The sequence below is a fragment of the Polyodon spathula genome, chromosome 18 (assembly GCF_017654505.1).
Source record: "Polyodon spathula isolate WHYD16114869_AA chromosome 18, ASM1765450v1, whole genome shotgun sequence".
NCBI lineage: Eukaryota > Metazoa > Chordata > Actinopteri > Acipenseriformes > Polyodontidae > Polyodon > Polyodon spathula.
In genome coordinates this window covers 16,992,275-17,013,511 of record NC_054551.1, presented here as the reverse complement: position 1 = coordinate 17,013,511, position 21,237 = coordinate 16,992,275, and the positions used below count along the sequence as shown (strand labels likewise).

Below are 21,237 nucleotides of genomic sequence, written 5' to 3'. Positions count from 1 at the left end.
TTCTTGTTTGTATCTTGTAGTTTTTGTACCTATGGAGTGTTTTGGTCAGATGTATGTGCCAGTTTTTCTTTGGTGAGAGTCTTGGATCCTGTTTGGGAATGGTGTTGTGGACAGGGTTGGGGGCAATTCCTGTTTTTCAATTCCAATTCTATTTCCAGTTCCCATTATATCAACACATCATTAATTAAAATTGTAATCAGCAGTATTGTGTTAAAATGAGCTTTTCACAGTGTCAACAAATTACTTAAATTGAAGTCACTGTTAGTCAGTTAAATTTACTTCAAATGAAAGCAGCTGAACATTCCCAACAATTATTATATTTAAAATATAAATTCCAGTTCCTACAAAGGAATTGGAATGGGGAATAGATTTTAAACCTTTAAGGTATAAGGGAATATGACAGAAAGACAATGATTTTTGGTGGTAAATCTCCCTCCTGACCTGTGAGGGCGCTCAGTTTGGCCTGACAGTTCATTCCCGGGGTTAAAAAGAAGTTGGTCGTCTAGAAAGTGAGCGGAGCTTTGGTGCACTAATTCATCGACCCGTAAAGGAAATTGGAGGATTGGAGGAGTGGCTGCAATTGTTTACCAAGGGGTCATGTGTGATGGTATAAATAGGTGATGGTTAGAGAAAAACCTGGAAGGACCTGTGATTTGTGTGGAAAAAGTATTGGGAGTGTTTGTTTATTTTGTCTCTTGATTGTTTCTTGTTATTAGTAGATGGCTAACACATTCTGGAGCTGTCGCCAAGGGCCAGCACAAACCCAGAGCAGCACTGCACTTGTATCACGAATAAACTGTATTTGCGCCACAAGCACTAATTCACTCGCTAATGGACTTGTGTATGTGGTTTGTGTTTCGTGTGGGTGTATAAAGAACGGGACTGTTTTTTCGGGTCAAACCCAGGGATTACAATTTAAGTAATACATGCTGCTATAATACTTAGCTTCATTTATTGTTTTGTGTTTGTTTTGCCATCAGGCACTGGATTTACAAACCCATTAAACAACATTGCACCTGGATTTTAATTGTCTGTCTGTTTCTTGATCACCTGCATCTGTACACTGTTAACCACTTTGCTACAGGGACACATAATGTCCCACAAATAAAAATGATGCTGACTTTCTTATAATAAGGTGCATAAAACAGGATTAAAATTGGATCTGGCCATCCAAATATAGTTGAAGAAGAAACTGTTTGAACAACTGCGCAATTCCTTGTGTAATTTAAGGGGTTAAAAGGAATTGGGAATGGGAATGGGAATTGGAAATGGAATTGAAAACCAGGAATTGAGCCCAGCCGTGGTTGTGGACAGCCGTGATTTCATTGTCTTATTCATCCTGCAGGTCCTGCTATTCAAAGCTTCCTGCTCAGGCGGTGCCATCCATTCTGACGTGGATAAAACCGTTTAAGGTGTGCTTCTTTACATGTAATTATTTATAAAGGACATTCTCTAGCACATGCTATTGAGGGAATCTACAGAACTTACCCCAGTCAGACCACTTGCTTAGTAAACATCTTGGAATCCCTGAATAGACAATAATCCCCTCTTCAAACACATGCACATGATTTTTATAAGACGTTGCACCCCCATCATTTTGGCAGACACTAGGGGTGATTATCTCTACTGTATGTGTTGTTTTGTTCTGTACCAGGGTGTCTGGAGTGAGAAGGCAGTAAGCCAATTTCAGAAGCTGTGCTGCGCTAAGCCGATGGTGGCTGTGATCCACAAGTATGTGGAGGGAATCCTGCACCTCTTCCTGTGTGATACCTACACAGATGCGGATATCTACATTCACTGCGTCCTGCAGATCCAGGGCTACGCTGTGCCCTGCAGTATAAGCGACATCGGCCAGGTAAAGACAGCTTCTTACATGTATACTTATTAGAGTTGTAAACTAGAAAACCTGAATATACCTTACTGTGAACCTGGAAAAAATGCTGTAAAGTAAGAATGCTTTCAAAAATAGACATGTTAATAGTTTATATTTATCAATTAACAAAATGCAAAATGAGTGAACAGAAGAAAAATCTACATCAAATCCATACACTTGCACAAAGTCAGGGATTTTGTAGGCATATAGTCAGGTGTATGATTAAACAATTATACCAAATATGTGCTAATGATCATCAGTTCAATATGTAGGTTGAAACACAATCATTAACCGAAACAGAAACAGCTGTGTAGGAGGAATAAAACTGGGTGAGGAACAGCCAAACTCAGCTAACAAGGTGAGGTTGCTGAAGACAGTTTACAGTCAAAAGTCATTAACCATGGCAAGACTGAGCACAGCAACAAGACACAAGGTAGTTATACTGCATCAGCAAGGTCTCTCCCAAGCAGAAATTTCAAGGCAGACAGGGGTTTCCAGATGTGCTGTCCAAGCTCTTTTGAAGAATCACAATGAAATGGGCAACACTGAGGACCGTAGACGCAGTGGTCGGCCAAGGAAACTTACTGCAGCAGATGAAAGACACATCATGCTTACTTCCCTTCGCAATTGGAAGATGTCTAGCAGTGCCATCAGCTCAGAATTGGCAGAAAACAGTGGGACCCTGCTACACCCATCTACTATCCGGAGAAGTCTGGTCAGAAGTGGCCTTCATGAAAGACTTGCGGCCAAAAATCCATACCTCCAACGTGGAAACAAGGCCAAGCGACTCAACTATGCACGAAAACACAGGAACTGGGATGCAGAAAAATGGCAGCAGGTGCTCTGGACTGATGAGTCAAAATTTTTAATATTTGGCTGTAGCAGAAGGCAGTTTGTTCGCCGAAGGGCTGGAGAGCAGTACACGAATGAGTGTCTGCAGGCAACAGTGAAGCATGGTGGAGGTTCCTTGCAAGTTTGGGGCTGCATTTCTGCAAATGGAGTTGGGGATTTGGTCAGAATTAATGGTCTCCCCAATGCTGAGAAGTACAGGCAGATACTTATCCATCATGCAATACCATCAGGGAGGCATCTGATTGGCCCCAAATTTATTCTGCAGCATGACAACGACCCCAAACATACAGCGAAAGTCATTAAGAACTATCTTCAGCGTAAAGAAGAACAAGGAGTCCTGGAAGTGATGGTATGGCCCCCACAGAGCCCTGATCTCAACATCATCGAGTCTGTCTGGGATTACATGAAGAGAGAGAAGCAACTGAGGCTGCCTAAATCCACAGAAGAACTGTGGTTAGTTCTCCAAGATGTTTGGGCCAACCTACCTGCCAAGTTCCTTCAAAAACTGTGTGCAAGTGTACCTAGAAGAATTGATGCTGTTTTGACGGCAAAGGGTGGTCACAGCAAATATTGATTTGATGTAGATTTTTCTTCTGTTCACTCACTTTGCATTTTGTTAATTGATAAATATAAACTATTAACATGTCTATTTTTGAAAGCATTCTTACTTTACAGCATTTTTTCACACCTGCCTAAAACTTTTGCACAGCACTGTGTGTGTGTGTGACACACACTACACATAGATGTAATATATATATATATATCTATATATAGATATATATATATATATATATAATAATAAATTTTTTTTAACATTTTGACCACTTTTTAAAACTTTTAAATTACATTCCCTGCCTCAAAATAGCTTCCCATGTACCCACATGGACCTCTCAGAACTACATTTCCCGTCATCCTCCTGCACGCTGGTAAATCCTTCTCAGTTACATAGCCGAGTTACGTATCAAGGCGAGGGCGCTAACCAAAGTAATGGTAGAGCCTCATTGATAGAGCACTATCGCTATTAGAAAATGTTTTTTTTGTCATTATTTTCTTTGAAAGAACACTTTAGTATATGTATCTTGTACTTGTAATGATTTGTTGTCCCAAAATGTTCATAAACAATCACATACATAATGTGGGGAAAAAAACAAATAACTTTTTACTTGTTAGAATTGCTTATAGATTAGGTGGACAGTGCGAGATAATTGAATGGAGCAATATTACTGAACTGTCTTTGTCTCAGTTTGTTGTGGTTCAAGCGGACAGGCTGTTATTGATTGGCTGGGTTTGATGGATAATAAAATACATTTGAACCAATTCTGTCTTGGCTAAGAGAACACCCCTCGGGAAGCAAGTGAAATGTTCTGTTACCCGAAGTGTTCTCTAAGGCAGAGTTTACCACTGGACACAATAGTAAAACTAGAGTACAGTACATTTTGCCATTAATTATTATTATTTTAGAAGAAAAAAACTACCACAATGTTACTGTAGTTGTTAAATGTTTTTGCTTTGCTGCAGTTCATACAAAGTATTACAATGTATTGTTTTATATTATTACACATGGATGCCCTTATAGCGTATGTGTGTGGTTGTGTTACACTCCAGACCAGCTAATTCACAGGAATTAGCATGCAAAACTATGTGTTTTAAAAACAAAGGTTTTGTGAGTCCTGTCCGCAATGCACTGAAAAACATTTTCACTATTAATGTCCAGAGCCTGTCATAATATTTTATTGCGGAGATAGAGGTTACCACAGCACTAGTATCAATCAGCTTGCATGCCCTGCCACCTGGTTTACTTATGTAAGGTAATCGTTCAAATGCTTGTGAATGTCGTGTCCAAACAGGTACATTATTGTGATTTCACACAATAAAAAGCATTGAAAAATGCATTTTGCTAATTTGAATAAAATGTAGACATGGATGTGTGACAAGGTAGCAGAGGTGATGCAGTGCAGTAATGTAACAGACAGAGACTGTAATCTGGTTTGGAAAGGGGTGCTTTATTTTGTAATCCCAGTTCTGGTGACCAGTAACAATGATAACAAAAACAATAATGGGTTTTGCATACCCAGACAATAATGAAACCACACATATCTGCCCCACAATAATACATACACTGTCACCAGTCCTGGGTGAGTGCAGTAGTGCTCTTGGTGGGTGATACAGTTTAGTTTTATGTGACAATATTGCAGTAGTGATCCGGCTTTATTGCTGGTCCTTGGCGACAGCTCCGGAAACGTGTTAGCTGTTTAGTGTACAAACAAGACGATTAATCAATCACAGACAAATAAACACACAACACTCACGATACTTGTTATTTTTGTTTTATTTTGTTTTTCACTGGTTCGCTCTCAGTCCTTCTCGATTCTCCATGTAAACCAATGCGAAAGAACAGATTACGATTCTCTGTCCCCTTTTATGCTGTCATGCACGACCCCTTGGTAAATGAGTGCAACCACCTCTCTAATCTGCAGCTGCCACGTTGTTTCCTTTCCGGCTCAATCCGTTCTTGCAAAAATAATTACATGCACTCGTAATACAAGGTTCATACTTTTTTCCTGAAGAGTGAGAAGTCCTATTGAGGGTGGTCTTCAAGGCAAGTCAGAATGAAAAAGCTAGTACTTCAGCAGATTGATTTAAAATTGGATTCACAGTACCAACAGCTAGAGCTGGAAACTGATTGGCTGGTGGTACTGAACCGTTTTCTAACATATATTATGTGAAACTAATACCTTATTCAGTACTATAGTATTAACCAAGGCATGTGTATGTGTTGCAGCCCTTTGGAGAGTTCAACCCAGTTGCTCTGTATCTGAAGTGGCAGACAGACCTGCCAAACCCTGTAACAGAAGAGGAGAAGACGAAGAAACAGGTAGCTGTTTTATTATGAGCCATCTGTAAGGAGTGCAAGGATATGTAGTGCATTTGTTCCTAATTTATAGTACAAAGTTTCAGTAGCTAGAGTCTATGCTGTATAAAAGGCAGCTCTTTGTCCAGAACACCTTGGAACAGTGAATAAGCCGCGTACCCTTTATTATACCAACAAGAGCAGTGCTGCTGCAATAGGAATTAAGAATTGCACCAGGACCTTGCATTCATGATGCATCAGTTTTTACAGATAGTCGAAACAAAAAAATGACTATTTTACCATAAATTACATATTCAGTTAAGACTGACCTTAAGTGTATGCTCTCCAAAGTGTTAAAATGTATTAGATCAAATCACTTCCTGTTTATGTGGGTGGTCACATGTCCTGATTTGCAGCTACAGCACAGGAAGTGATTTGGCCCCAGGAAGCATCAGCAACAGAAAAGAAAAGGAGTGACAACAGTAATAAATGTGTTTGAAAGGGTTTTTTTAGCAGCATTTTAAAGAGGGGCCAGTGATCATGCTATGAATGCTAGTATGTGTAAGAAAATTGATGTTGTGTCCTGAGCCTGTGCTGGTGAGTGTCAGAGTTGTGCCTTGCTGCAGGCCCCGCTGTCTGGCAGAGATGCTGACAGGATGCTGTACCTGGAGCCCACCCCGGTCAGAGCGGATTGCTGGGAGAGAGAGATGGACTTCAGTGACCTCCCAGAGCTGGAATTCGAGGGCAATCTGGAGGACAGCTTGCAGGAGCAGGTGCGTTATTAATTAAGCAACAGAACCTGAAGAAGAGGGCTTTATCGTCTGGTAAGGCCCGCCTCGTGTTGTTTAATGTCCTGAGCCACGCAAGTCTCTAAAAAAAAAAAAAAAAAAAAAAAACACATCTGAATTGCAGCGGTCTAGCAGAATATTGTGTGAATGTAAGTTCGGCAGGGATGAGGCTATAGCCATCCCTGCCAACTATCATAGGTGGAATGTGGCCATTCTCTAATTAGGTAATTTAGTGCTAATTGGAGAATGGGCGCATGTATATAAAGGGAGAGAAAACCCTTTGTTTGAGTGGTGTTGAGGAAGATAGTCAGTGAAGGCGAATGCCCAGCGATCTCCGGGCTATAGGGTGCATCCTGCAACCCATGCGGAGGGCCTGGATGCGCCACTTGGGAGCCCCCAATATATTTTAAATAATGTCTACATAAAGAAAACAGCTTTCAGAAGATGGCCAGTATGCAAAGACTTGCTACTGACCAATAATCAATTTTGAGGACCTACGGTGCCTATAAAAAGTCTACACCCCCTTGAACTTTTTCACATTTTGTTGTGTCAGTGCCTCAGAGTTTCATGCATTTAAATGAGGATTTTTTTTCCACTTTTCTACACACCATACTCCACACTGTTAAGGGGAAAAAAGTTTTTATTGAGAAAAAATATATATATTAAAAATACAAAACTGAAAGATCATAATTGGGTAAATCTCCACCCCCCTGGGTTAATACTTGAAGCACCTTTGGCAGCAGTTACAGCTGTGAGTCTGTTGGGATAGGTCTATACCAACTTTGCACACCTAGATTTGGCAATATTTGACCATTCTTCTTTACAAAACTGTTCAAGCTCTGTCAAGTTCCTTTGGGAGCACTGATGGACAGCAATCTTCAAATCATGCCACAAATTTTCGATAGGATTTAGGTCGGGGCTGTGACTGGGCCACTCAAGGACATTTACCTTTTTGTTCCTTAGCCACTCCAGTGTAGCTTTGGCTGTGTGCTTTGGGTCGTTGTCATGCTGAAAGGTGAACTTCCGTCCCAGTTTCAGCTTTCTTGCAGAGGGCAGCAGGTTTTCCTCAAGGACTTCTCTGTACTTTGCTCCATTCATTTTCCCTTATATCCTGACAAGTGCCCCAGTCCCTGCTGATGAGAAACATCCCCAGAACGTGATGCTGCCACCACCGTGCTTCACAGTAGGGGTGGTGTTCTCTGGGTGATGCGCTGTGTTGGGTTTATGCCAAACATAACACTTTGCATTTAGGCCAGAAAGTTCCATTTTAGTTTTGTCAGACCACAGAACTTTTTGCCATATGGCTACAGAATCTCCTGAGTTTTTTTTGCATTCAAGGTGGGCTTCCTTGAGTAAAGGCTTCCTTCTTGCCACCCTACCATACAGGCCAGATTTGTGGAGTGCTTGGGATATTGTTGTCACATGCACACTTTGACCATTATTGGCCATAAAAGCCTGTAGCTCTTGCAGTTGCCATTGGACTCTTGGTAGCCTCTCTAATCAATCTCCTTCTTGCTCGGTCATCAAGTTTGGGGGGACGGCCTGATCTAGGCAGGGTCTTGGTGGTGCCATACACCTCCCACTTAATAATTGTCTTGACTGTGTTCCAAGGGATATTCAAGACCTTTGATATTTTTTTATACCCATCCCCTGATCTGTGCCTTTCAACAACTTTGTCCTGGAGTTCTTTTGAAAGCTCCTCTGTGCACTTGGTTGAGTCTTTGCTTTGAAATGCACTACCCAGCAGAGGGAACCTACAAGAACTGCTGAATTTATCCTGAAATCATGTGAATCACTACAATTTAACACAGGTAGAGGCTACTTAACTTGGTGTGTGATTTTGAAGGCGATTGGTTACGCCTGAGCTAATTTAGGATTGCTATTACAAAGAGGGTGGACACTTACCCACCCAAGCTATTTGAGTTTTTATTTTTAATTCATTTTCTACAAATTTCTGGAATATTGTTTTCACTTGGAAGTTGTGAAGTAGGATGTGTAGGTGAAAAAAAAAACAACAATTTTAATGCATTTTAATTCCAGGCTATAAGGCAACAAAAGGTGAACATTTTGAAAGGGGGTGTAGACTTTCTATAGGCACTGTACGTAACACGATAAGAAAGTCAGGCTTATCGACCACGAACCTGGTTGTAAAAAAACAGCAACATGGTGTCGCAAGTTAGTTTTTATGGCGTTAACCCTTTGTGGTCCGACATTACAGTTTTCCCTTTCCAGTCCAATGTCGGACACAGGTCTCTAGTCGTTTTTTTCTCCAGAAAAAGCAGAGAAAACCTTTCAATGACTGAGTGAGACCGATAGGAGCAGAATGAAGCCAAAAAAGGGGGGGGGGGGGGGGGGGGCATATCTGATAGCCCCATGCACCAGAGATAACACAGATATTTGCAGAGCTTTTTGAGATGTTATAGTAAGAAAATAATGACTTGGATCACATTGTTGAGGAGTTTGGTGAGAAAACGAGTGCTCAGGAGAGGATTTATCAGTATGCATGTCTGTAAAGAGGTATGTGAAAAATACAGCGAACAAGGGGTGGGGCTTGGCTGGAGATACAGTACTGAGTGTACTTTTGCGATTCAGTGCCTTTTAAACCTGTTTTACTCTGAAAAAAACTGAATTTAAACAGTGCATGTAAAATAAACAGCGCTGTGAAAATGAATTGGCCCTGACACACCTGACAAGCGCTGAATAAATGGACCACTAAGGGTTAAGGTTTCATTCAGTGATGAACCAAAAAACTTATTGTAAATATAAAACTGCTGACAGTTATGCTTCTACTAATGCATATTAAGTTATTTTTAGTACAATAGTATTATTATTATTATTATTTATTATTATTATTATTATTATTATTATTATTATTATCAATCAGTTTTTATTTTATATAGCACCTTTCATATTGGACCACCATCACAAAGCGCTTTACACGATGCAATAACAAGAAAATCCATAATACTTTAAATACAGTGGAAAGTGCATAATACATGTAATAGTACATTAAATACAGTGGAAAGTGCATAATTCATGATAGTAGTATGATACATGAAATAGTAGCAGCAACACAGCAACTAACAGCAGATATCAGGCTTAAAGAGCATGGAAAGCAAGAGAGAACAGGTAGGTCTTGAGAGTTGATTTGAAGCGAGTGACGTGGGAGCATCAAAGAGTCGGAGCCGTGAAGCTGAACGAGCGTTCTCCAAGTGTGGTGCACTTTTGCTTGGGGATAGCAAGCAGTCCAGTGTCGGAGGACCTCAGCTTGAGTGGTGTTTATGTTTAATATCCAAAAAAAAACCAGATTATGCCAAATAGTAATAAGACAGCCGATCTAAACAAATAAAAACCGAAAATTTAAAGGGTGAGGGTCGCCATGCTCAATACAAAATAAACAAAACAAAACATGACTCGGTCACTGAGCACCACCTAAACTTTGGACAGGTCAAACTAATAATTGGACAGCTAAGCACTTTACTGATATTCACAGTAACCATAATAATATCAGCCACAAATGCTGAATTACCTTGTCGGTTCGGTTAAGGTCTATCAACAGCATTATATCTTATGACAGACAACAAGCACTCTCTAGTAACCCGTTTTAAATACCTGTCTTAATTAAGCCCAGGTAAGTCTTGTTCCTGTATAATCTGTGCCATGCCCTGTATGTCTGCTGGGAAATGTAGTCCCAGCTTCCCTTTTAAAAACTAGCACTACATTTCCCCTTTGCACATTTCCTCTAGCCACCAACTAGAAAGGATATAGGCTGCGCTTGATTCTCTGACTTATATACCACCACTCTACAACCTTTCCCCACACTTTTTCATAATATATATATATATATATAATTCTGAATCCCCTTTTTGCACAGTATATTCTGTCAGCTGACAGCTTTTTTTAGAGAAAAAGATTCCATGTTTCAGTGTTTTGTATCTTATGAATTAGACACTTGAAATAAGTTACATATTTACTTACTGTCATTTTTCTAACTTAGAGTACCTTTTTGCCGTGTCTGCAAAATGACTAATTTGCCTTAGATATTGTAGATTTAAATGTGTAGAAATTATGCAAACGTGTGCTGTCAGTGCCTTTTATTTCTTTTGTTTTTATACAGAGTTGTGGAAAAAGCTAGCCTAGGGTTTAAGCTGTTGTAGAAAAATGGGTCCCATTTAGTGACTACAGAATAAAGTGAATCATTCTTATTTAGTTGATGGCTATCATTCGGAAGTCTCTTGAAGAAAAAAATGTTGCGTTCTGTTTTATAGGGCACGGTATTCTGACATTTTATCTGACTATATTTCTACACCAAACTGGTGCTCCCATTGATATAACAATATAACTCAAGGGGGTCCCAGTTGATACAAAATATGTCCTTCTTTCCAGCAAACCATTTATACCATGCCCTATAAAAACTACAGACTGCCAGTAATGCAACTGGTTCATATTATTTGGATTATTATTATTTTGGATTCATATTATGTGGGGTTAGTTAACAAAACAACCCATTTTGGAAGCTCTTAATATTGTAATACAATGATGTTGTCCTGTCTAGCCAGCAGAAAGGTCCAATCCCTTCTCGGCTCTTCTGCAGTCGGAGTCAGTGCCTACTACAGTCTGGGATGAGGACTGGGGACAGAGGAGCCCGATGAAAACCAAGACAGCGTCCTGCAGGGAGGCCCTCTGGGCTCAGAGCAGGGACCTGCGGGCACCGAGTCCACAGCAGACAGTACCTGTGCTGGTGAGCCAGACCTCGTCATATCATTTGGTATAAAGCTGTATTCTGTGATTCTCAAGGTCAAGTTCCATTGTTTCAATGCCATATTGCTTTAACCTCTATATCAGTGGTAAAGGCTTTGAGATGCTTCACATTTAGTACCAAGCTGTCTTCTGTGATTGTTACATGTTAAATTCAAGATTGATTTTAAGATCTTGCTTCTACTTATAAAGCCCTTCATGAATCTGGGCCTTTGTATCTGCAGGCTCTGACTGTACCTTATACTCCCAGTCACACTGTACGGTCAGCAAGTGCTGATATTTTGGTTATTTCTCGCAGTCACTTAAAATTAGGAGGAGGAAGAGCTTTTAATTTCCAAGTGATGTCAGAGATGCAGCTACAATTGAATCTTTTAAGTCAGGTTTTCACATGCTTACTGTTAGGCAGGGTTGCAAGCATGATGATGGTTATTGTCCAAAAAAATGAACCAGTTTGGATTTGCATAATTGCCTGCCAGACTGGCTGCCCTTTTGCACATCAGAGTATAAGTACAGTAGATCCAGTTCACAATATTCACTTTTGTACAGGCTGTTTAACCAGACTACATACATGTTAAATTGCATTATGATTGAGATTGTTAATCTCCAGAGCCATCAGTTAGACAACCCCAGTATAGAGAATGTGTTCCGTTTCAGGTTTAAATAAGGTACATTCTCGCAGGGTCTGAACAGTTCCGCTGACAGAAGCATTTCTGTAAGAGATACCTTGCCTCTCTTTAGCTAGCACACAGCAATCATGATATTTGAATGCTCTTGGTCGAAGGCAGTATTAGTTTAATGGACGATCTGACATTGATGTAGCTCTCATTCCTGTAATGGGCCACGGCTGCACATGCAGGCAGGGATCTCTGATTAATGGCAGGGCAGGGCAGAGCTGTTATAGGCTGGCAGCATCAGCAGTGAGCAGGGAAAGAAAGTGACACTGAATCAAATGAACAGAACAGAGAGGGGGCTTAATTACCAGCCTTCACATCAGTGCAGTCTGATTGTCTACCTCCCACTTTAATTAAACTGCAGACAGTGCTGACTGTACTTCATTAGGACCAATGGCAAATGCAGAGGCAAACACTGAGAATATTGTGTTATGAGAAAGGACTGGGAAATGCCTGTAATGGTGGTGTTCATGTAACATTTATCACGTGTAGCCCCATTTTATAAATGTTTATGGTTCCACCTAAAACAAATAAAAGATCTGAAAAGCCTAAGTGAGAGTTAGGGTTAGTATAGTATCAAGGAGGCAGTGTGGTCTAGTGGTTAAAGTCCAGAGCTTGTAACCAGAAGGTCACCAGTTCAAATCCCACATCTGCCAGTGACTGACTCACTGTGTCACCCTGAGCAAGTCACTTAACCTCCTTGTGCTCCCTCCTGCAGATGAGATGTTAAATCAATGTCCTATTGTAAGTGACTCTGCATATAATGCACAGTTCACAACCTACCTCTGTAAAGCGCTTTGTGATGGTGGTCCCCTATGAAAGGTGCTATATAAAAATAAAGATTTAGTATTATATTATTAATAGTAGTAGTAGTAGTAATAGTAGTGAGAGTTAGGACAGTGTGGGGCACATCATGTGGCAACTACCAAATTCCAGTGCTCATTGCTTCATCATTGCTTTTTAGAACCAGTACATTAATATTTAGTATATCATTATTGTAATGGGAAAAAAATACTGTAATGTATGTTGAACACTTGAAATGTTTCCTAAGTTTTCCCTTTCCCTTTTTTTTATATATAAGTAACTGAAACTATCATACTGTGTTTCAGAATAAACCAGACTCCTTCCCAGACCCCCAGGATGAGAGGTACATGACCCTGTCCCACTGCCAGCCAGTAGCAGAAGGCACTGCCGCCTCTCCAGCCTGCCTCGTTCCTGAAGAAGCTCCACAAGTCTGTGTCCAGGCCGGGGAGCTTGAGAACAAAGGAGGTTTGTACTGAATTCATAGCATTGTACAGAAACAGTCCTGGTTTTAATGTTGATTTAATTTGTCATCATTATAGACCCTTTCAATGTACCAGTGACAAGTGACCTACATTTATATTGATATATCATAAATCACATATGAGAAATCTGCCAATCACCATTTAGGATTAGGTCAAGTGGGGTACAGTTTTTATCTCGACTGGTTATAATGCAGAGACCTTAGAATGCTTTTTTAGTGACTTGCTTCAGAAAACGGTAAGTGTAACCCTTATAAAACACATCTTAGAAATGACCTTTCTTACAATATTTTTTTTTTATTTGTAAGGAATCAGGATTTGACAGCACTGCTTCTGAAACTGAATGCATAAATGTTACTCTGAAAAACATGCAACTGTTTCTGATGTTCTCTTTTCGATGGTATCAATATTTGAAAATCGCTTACTTGCAAAATGCTTCAATAAAGACCAAGAAAGAGGTTGTAGTTTCTACTGTGGAACACAAGGGGCATCGCGTTAATTTACTGTGGCAGACAGGAGGTTAATGAGTCCAGTTATAGCATTATATTAAAGAAATGTGACTTTGCACTTGCCTTATCATACATTAAGCACAAACTGAATTGAACATTTTAAGAAATAAAAAAGTTTATATGGGAATTTGATAGGTTCTGTGTTTGATAATAATTAACTGACTAAAACAGCCAAATGCAAACGTGTTGAAAGAAAATAAAATGTTAGTTGAGGTCCTGAACCACTGTGAAATTGGAATAAGCAATACACTGGGAGAAGCTGCTAAACAAGCGAATGGGATACTGTGGAGATATATCTGGAAGATGCTTTGAGTTAGATGCTTCTGTGACAAGGTCCGTTTGTTTATTCAGGTAGCGTCATGTATTGAAATTCGTTTTGTTTGTCTGGTTACTTTATTGCTGCATTCTTATCCATAGAGTCCTATGCATTATAGTAGGCTCTTATAAACCTGCATACTCAACGAGAGCTTTGCATATGTTTTTTGGGGAACTGGCAGAAGACCCGAGTTCTTCTTTAGTTTTTTTGCTGGCTTAAATCTACAGTAGATGACCTTTTAAATTAGAACTGCTTCCTCATCAGGAACTATTTTAAATTGTTTTCAAACATCCCAGTCACTTTGAAGCCAACATATTGATTAAATATTTGAAATTTCGAAAAATAAATAAGTGAAATGTATTCTTTTTACACTATATCTGATTGTATAATACGTGGTATAGAATGAGGTGGTCCAGGCAAATGAGGAATAAGGAATTGGATTTTAAATTCTTGGTTAGCTCGCCTTTTAAAATATAACTAAACAATTCCTACATATTGGTTATCTGGCCATGAGAAATACAATAAAAACCTATGAAATAATATCCTTAATGCTATTGCAATTGCACGGCTCACATGCTTTTTCTCCACTAGGTGGCAGCAATGGTACTGTTACACAACACACGCTCTTTTGAGCTGCATCTTTTAACTGAGCTTCCATCTCCAAGTTACAACAGGGCACTGCTCATACTGTCTTTTAATTGTTTAATTTGTCTAATGTACATTACAAGAAGTCATTACTTTCTTTAGTCTTTGTTTATATAAATTATGCTTTCTTACTACGGATTACCATTGACCTCGCCAATTAGTGCAGAGCACATTTGGGAGGGTATCTGTCATATTTTCATAAACAAAAATGACAAGTTGTCTTGATCTAGTGGGACACTGGTCGCAACATGCTAGTCTAAATAGTCTATGGTTATATCACCTCCTTTGAAATATCAAGGAGAAAGAGGTACTTTGTAGGTGATCTAAAATTTCAACTGTACATTATTAAAAGCAGCATGTCATTAAATATCTGGTCTGTGATAGCTGTGCTTGTTTTCTTAAGGGTTAAAAGATTGTAAAAGTTTAAAAGTGGAAACAAAAGTATTTTATTGAACATTTAACTGTAAATGTCCTGTTTTTGTGAGAATGTTCTCAATAATTATAATTTATACTAACATTGCACACTCCTGTACATTTTGATACTTTATGTGAACAACAATGTAAAATGTGAAATAAATACTATAAATTAGGCATAGACATGGAAAGCATTGCTGGTGTATAGAACTGGTTTGGGGTCCAGTGAGCCGGCCAGCTGTACAGGGACAGTGTGGCAGGCAGGCAGTCAGCAAGGCTGGAGTTAGGCTACAATATCTAGGGTGCGCTCTGCACCTGTGAAATGGCACTGCTCAGTGGTCCCCTACAAGCAGCTGCATTCATGTAGACAACAGATTGATAGCCACACGAACCATGGTATTACATGGAAGTGGGGTTGCTGGATGATTGAGGATCAGTTAGGCAGGTTAATCATGGTATATAATGGTAATAATGGAAACAAACTCCTCATAATAACAGCATGTTTGGTTGTTATTACTCTGTTGTCAATCAGCGGCATCAGGCATACAGCCATCCTCTATACAACCTAGGGAATAAATATAATGATAATAGACAGTTTACATGTTAGCATGTTGTTAAACAGTTGAACAATATTGAAATAAACGTTAGCTTAGTGTTAAAAGTTAGGGTTAAGGTTGGTTTAATAACTGTTCTTTTAATTGTCATAAAAGTGAAATAGACTTCATTGTCTGTTGTAGGTACAGTATACAGTGTAAGGCTAGTCTTTCATATTTAGTGTTTATTTAAAGCCTTTCCCATACACATCCACTCTACTACATAAAAAATGTCTTTGTTTAAGCATCTTACCTCCAAACTAAAGCAAAATTCTTATATTGAAACTGCGTAAAATAGCACTCTTCTGTTTAGTGAATATACTATTAGATTCCAAACATGACATCAGAAACAGGGATTTCTGTCAAATCGCTTACCCAGAACTATTTAAATTTAAATATATATATATATATAATATATATATATATATATTATATATATATATATATAATTTTTTTTTCGAAGCTTTGCAAAATGTGGGTTTGATGATCATTTAAAAATGTTCTTATCCTTAAATGTAAAAAAAAAAATTATATATTTTTTTTTTAACTCAGATGCAGTTCTAGTGATCAATACTGAAATTGTATGTGTAAAGCTGTCGTGTCAGTGCTTAAATTCAATATTTTAAACAGGCAACCCTATATTAACCTTTTTTTTTATGACATGGATTTTCACATGCTTGCATTGGGCCAAATGTTGGGTGAATCGATAAATACTGACCCTATAGCAGTAAAAAAATAAATAAATAAAAGACTGAAAAAATAAGGGGCCTTGATTTCTAATGTTATACTTGTATCTGATATTGTAATGTATTACAGAACAGCTTTCCAGAGCCTCTCTGTACACATAAAACCTGATGGAACCACAGCACCCGAACAAATCCAATATTAAATCGTACAGTACAATGACGGGGGCCCTGGAAAGACTGTGTTGATTTACAGCCTTGGTGTTCATAGTTTTATGTGCTGCTGTTTCAGAGCTCTCCTCAACGCCTGACCTTCAGGTGAAGAGGGATTCCGTGCCACTAGCTGTCCAGACTCAGCGCTTAGCCAGGCTGCTGTTCCCTCTGAGCAGAAACACATTCTGTGTGCCCCAGACCTCTGCATCATCCGTGCTGGGACCAGCAGCTCGACTAGCTACAGCCACCCAGCTCGTGGAGTGGTTTTCATACAAGAAAGTGTAGCAGCTGCTGCTGCTGTCTGGATTGCTGCATGAGAAGCACTGACTCTATATTGCTGTGCGAGTGAGGGCAGGGATGGCTAGTGCTGACAGAGGCAATAAATGTTAAATAAAGGTTTTATTACAGTTACTTTTATTTTTATTTTCTATGCTTTTTTTTTTTTTTGGTTTGGTCTTACTGCTGTGATTTTTAAAGGGAATTTGACGTTTTCTTTTTTCATAGTGTGACCAGACAAAACAGGAAGCTAATTCCCGCTTGCATCCAATTTTCTGTTGTTGTTCATATAAAATAAAATCAAAAACTATTTATACCCCAGTGATCCTGGAGACCAAGCAGTCTTCAGATTTTGAAAACCCTGATAAAATTGCCCTGTGTGTTGTGTTTGACACCCCTGATGTTGCTAGCACTAGCAGCATTATTGAAAGAGCGCTTACAAAGGCTCCTTTTAAATACATATCCTTACCTCTTACTGTCACTGCCTCCCTTTACAGGATTGCTAACCAAGACCTATTTAAATCCATTTCTTACCTCTTATTTATCACTGGCCCTTTAAAGGAACAGGATCACCCTGAACAGAGTACACCTCCCCTCCAAAACCAAACTGAATTGAATTGAATTAAACTCAATTTTCTGCGGGACCCCAGTAGCTCACCTAGTAAAGGCACTGACAAGTTAAGTGTAGGTAGAGTCATGTGATCTTTTCTAGAACTTACACTAAGAGCTGTATTGGCCTTCCATTCCAGGAGGACAGATAGCTGGGGTTGTGTTGCATTGTGAAGCGTAGTCCTTAATCATGTTTTTTCGTAATATAGTTGGGTTCAGTTGTTTTTGATTAAGTTTTGGATTTGGATTAAGTGTCTTGGGGTGTTTGCGCTTACATTTATTCCACATGCTGAATATATAACGAATTTCTCCCGAACCTCAAAAAATGTAAGCTTTTCTTCGGGTTCTGGTTACAGGACTGGCTTCCACTGTCTTTCATTGGCTACAGTTCTCTCCCTTTGCCTCTGATTGGTTCACAGTGCGCACCCTTTGCCTTTGATTGGCTTACAGCTGTCTTGTCTCTTAGCTGGTCTGGGTTCCAAACAAATAAAATTAATGGGATCACCCTGAACAGAATACCCCTCCCTCTAAAACCAACCTCAATTGAATTCCTAATATTGGACCGCTCCCCTAATCCAGTACCCAATACACAGTATTCAATATCACTAGACTTCAAAATCCTTGTATCCATTGTGCCGGTTGGTGATTTATAAAGCCCTGCAGTGTAGCTTTTAAAACATTCACACTGCTACTACAGTGGTCAGCTCCAGGAAGTGGGGGGATACCAGTAAGAAGCTGTGTAAGCAGTCAGGGGTTGGAAGCTAGTGCTGTCAGTACTAATAACAGGCTAGAACATTGATTTTATAAGCTTGGGTTAGAAATCCTTTAAAGAGGGACAGTGATAATGTTGTGGGTATGAATCAGAGGTAAGAAAATGTATTTTAACACTAATAAGACCAGTATAACTAAGATTTAAATTGAATAATTATGGACAGCGCATTACAACATCTTTTAAAAATCACACATCAAGAAACTATGATAACTGCAGTTACCTATGCTAACACTGCATACAATACCAGAAAACACCCCCCCCAAAAAAAACCCACGTTATTTTTATCACAGTTGTTTGTTTTGTTATTTGGTAAATTATAAAAGGCTCTAAGAGTAAACACAGACATTAATTAAAAAAGTGTAAACATTTCTGGATGATTTGAAAACAATTATTTTTAGTTCAAACAATTTTAATTCCACCAGGTTTGTGTTTTTTTTGTTTGGTAGTTTTTCAATAACACTCTGTGTATGGGCTATGGATATTGAAACTTGCTGTAATAGTCTCTGAATACTTGTTTGTGCCACAGTAAACTGTGATGTGTTTTATTTGAGCTAGTTATATCTCACTTGTTTTTGTGACAGGTGCCTCTTGTGTATATCATTCTGAAGCTTTATCATTTGTTTTGAATTGACATGGGTCAAGTCATTAGTTTATCTCTGAATGTATCAGTTATAGTTTAAATAGTTCTGTAAATGATTATGCCTTTTCAGAATTAATGAAAGGTTGACAAACTTGAATATCTTCATAGCAACAGATAATTCACTAAGCCCACACCTGCTTACTTCAAAGGAATAAATATGATTTAAAAAAACAGAGTACTTGATTAATCTTGTTTTTGATACCTGTCAGTCTAATACAGTATTTCTCTCTTTTTGTTATCCATCCGTTAGTCTGTATGTCACACGTTTATGTTTGCATACATCTGGAGAAACGCTTATCGGTCATTCCACATCAAGTTGACCAATGCCATCTCACTGTCTCAGATTCTTTTGATATGACTGTTGGATATAGTATCTCAAAATATTAGCGCTCAACTTTTTTCAGTTGTGAGCCTATTGGGGGGGGGGGGGGGGGGGGGGGGGGTCCATGAGGGATAAAAAGGGGGATGTTCCACTGGTCATGGGGTTGCTCTTCTAGGTTAATAGTGGGGGGATGGGTGGTGGGGACGGTTGGATGCATTCTTTTCAGTTATACATACGGTCAAAAAAAATCGCCTGTTAACTCTCCCCCCGGATGTTTTTTTTTTTTTTGGGAGGGGGGGGCGGTACATTGTAAAAACTGTTTCTATGTAAGTTATTATCAGCAAAAATGCTTGCCATAACTGATGATAATATACATAGAAAGCATGTCTATGCTATATGTTCTATCAATTATTTGCTATCTAGATGCATGTAAACTTACAAAATACCATTTGTGATTCTACAAAAAGTGCAATTTTAAAGGTAAAGTGTGCTATGTTGATACATTTTACAATTCGTTTAGAAAAACAAAAAAAATACTTTTGACATATTAAAAGCATGAGTGTGTATCCGCTATCCCGTTTGGGCTTATAACTCAGTAGCCATTTACCCTGAGATACTGACATTGCTATATAGTATTTGCTGTTTGTTCTTCCCTGAAAGAATGAGAAGCATAATCAAACCTTGTAATATTCAAACCAGGTATTTAACTCCAACCTTTTAATTAGATTTCTTTTGACTTGCTGCTGAAAGATGAGCGAGAGGGAGAGCGCACCTCACTCCTGACCTGAACACCCCCTGCGTATCTGCATTTCGGTCCTGTTCCTCTCTCAAGCAGAGCCTGTGTGCTGTTGCTTTGATTATACTGTTGATTCAATAAGCAGGGGGTTTGTACTGAGTGAATGGTAAAAAGGTTGCAATTTCTGATTAAGATACGTGCTTGATTCAATTAAGCGTGGTTCTTTTTTTAATTAACGCCCTCCAGGGAAGCTCATTCATTTATCTCTGGCTGCATTCATTCACACAGTGTTCATTAGTGAGTGGTCACTGTACTGTTGGGTGCTTTGCACTCAATTAACTCCAGGCTCTGTGTGAAACCAAGGTCAGCGGCAGGGAGCAGACAGTGAGCTGACACTGCACATACTGTATTGATCGACCTGTGGGTGGAAAATGTTTATTTTGCTTTTTTCTCCCTAGAGTCAGGAATTTAAATAGTAAATGAAATATTTACGATGGAAGTTGTGTATCTTGTCTGTCACCCTTATTTTCTTATGTTATGGAAATTTGTCCTTCTTTGCATTTGTTTTTGAATGTGAGAGACATCTTGAAACAACTCCAGTCTCCAGTACAGCCTGTTGTTTAGGTTTATGAGATGCATATTCAAAGATTAGATTGTTTAAAGGTACAGTGTGCTGTTTAACATTTAACAAGGTACAGCGTGTTTAGGGTTATGAGATACATATTAAAAGATTAGATTGTTTAAAGGTACAGCATGCTGTTTAGCATTATGAGATGCATATTAAAAGATTAGATTGTTTAAATGTACAGCGTGTTTAAGGTTATGAGATGCATATTAAAAGATTAGATTGTTTAAATGTACAGCGTGTTTAAGGTTATGAGATGCATATTAAAAGATTAGATTGTTTAAAGGTACAGCATGCTGTTTAGGGTTATGAGATGCATATTAAAAGATTAGACTGTTTAAAAGTGATGCTCACATGTATGCAGAGGAGGAACAATTGCTTAAAATGAACACAATTGCACAAGTGAGCCTACTTAGGATTCCATACACATGGTAAAAATAAGAATAAGGCACATTTCTACAGCTATATCCTCTAGTAGTGCCATTAAAGGGGAAACAGCTTGCCTATTAAATATTACTTCTTGTCCAGTTTCTTTCTGCTACTCTTTTAAAGCAGTGGTTCTCAAACTGGGATCAGGGGCCCCCCAAAAATTCCAGAAGCATTTTTTTGTAAAACAGTCTTTCACTGTAATGGGAGAGCCCGGCTTTGTGATACATACAGAGTACATGTTAAAATGTGCTTTCCTATTTCAAACCTCTGATTTAAAGAATAGCAGAGTAATGTCCTTGTCACATATAATGTCATTCTTTGCCATCCCCATAACTAAGGCTAATCGCAATTTCACGGGTTCCGCAGATATCGTGAAATT

General features: G+C 38.9%; 1 protein-coding gene across 1 annotated transcript in view; it reads left to right on the top strand.

The window, feature by feature from the left end:
• tdrd5 (tudor domain containing 5) overlaps positions 1-18,950 on the top strand; it is a 49,010-nt gene extending 30,060 nt beyond the window's left edge. Inside the window, exons 11-17 of the mRNA XM_041277196.1 lie at positions 1,346-1,412; positions 1,655-1,855; positions 5,508-5,600; positions 6,203-6,349; positions 10,920-11,105; positions 12,903-13,062; positions 16,529-18,950. Of these exons, the coding sequence (XP_041133130.1) occupies positions 1,346-1,412; positions 1,655-1,855; positions 5,508-5,600; positions 6,203-6,349; positions 10,920-11,105; positions 12,903-13,062; positions 16,529-16,734 (1,060 nt within the window). The 3' untranslated portion in view covers positions 16,735-18,950. The remainder of the gene's footprint in view (positions 1-1,345; positions 1,413-1,654; positions 1,856-5,507; positions 5,601-6,202; positions 6,350-10,919; positions 11,106-12,902; positions 13,063-16,528) is intronic.
• The last annotated feature ends 2,287 nt before the right edge of the window (positions 18,951-21,237 follow it).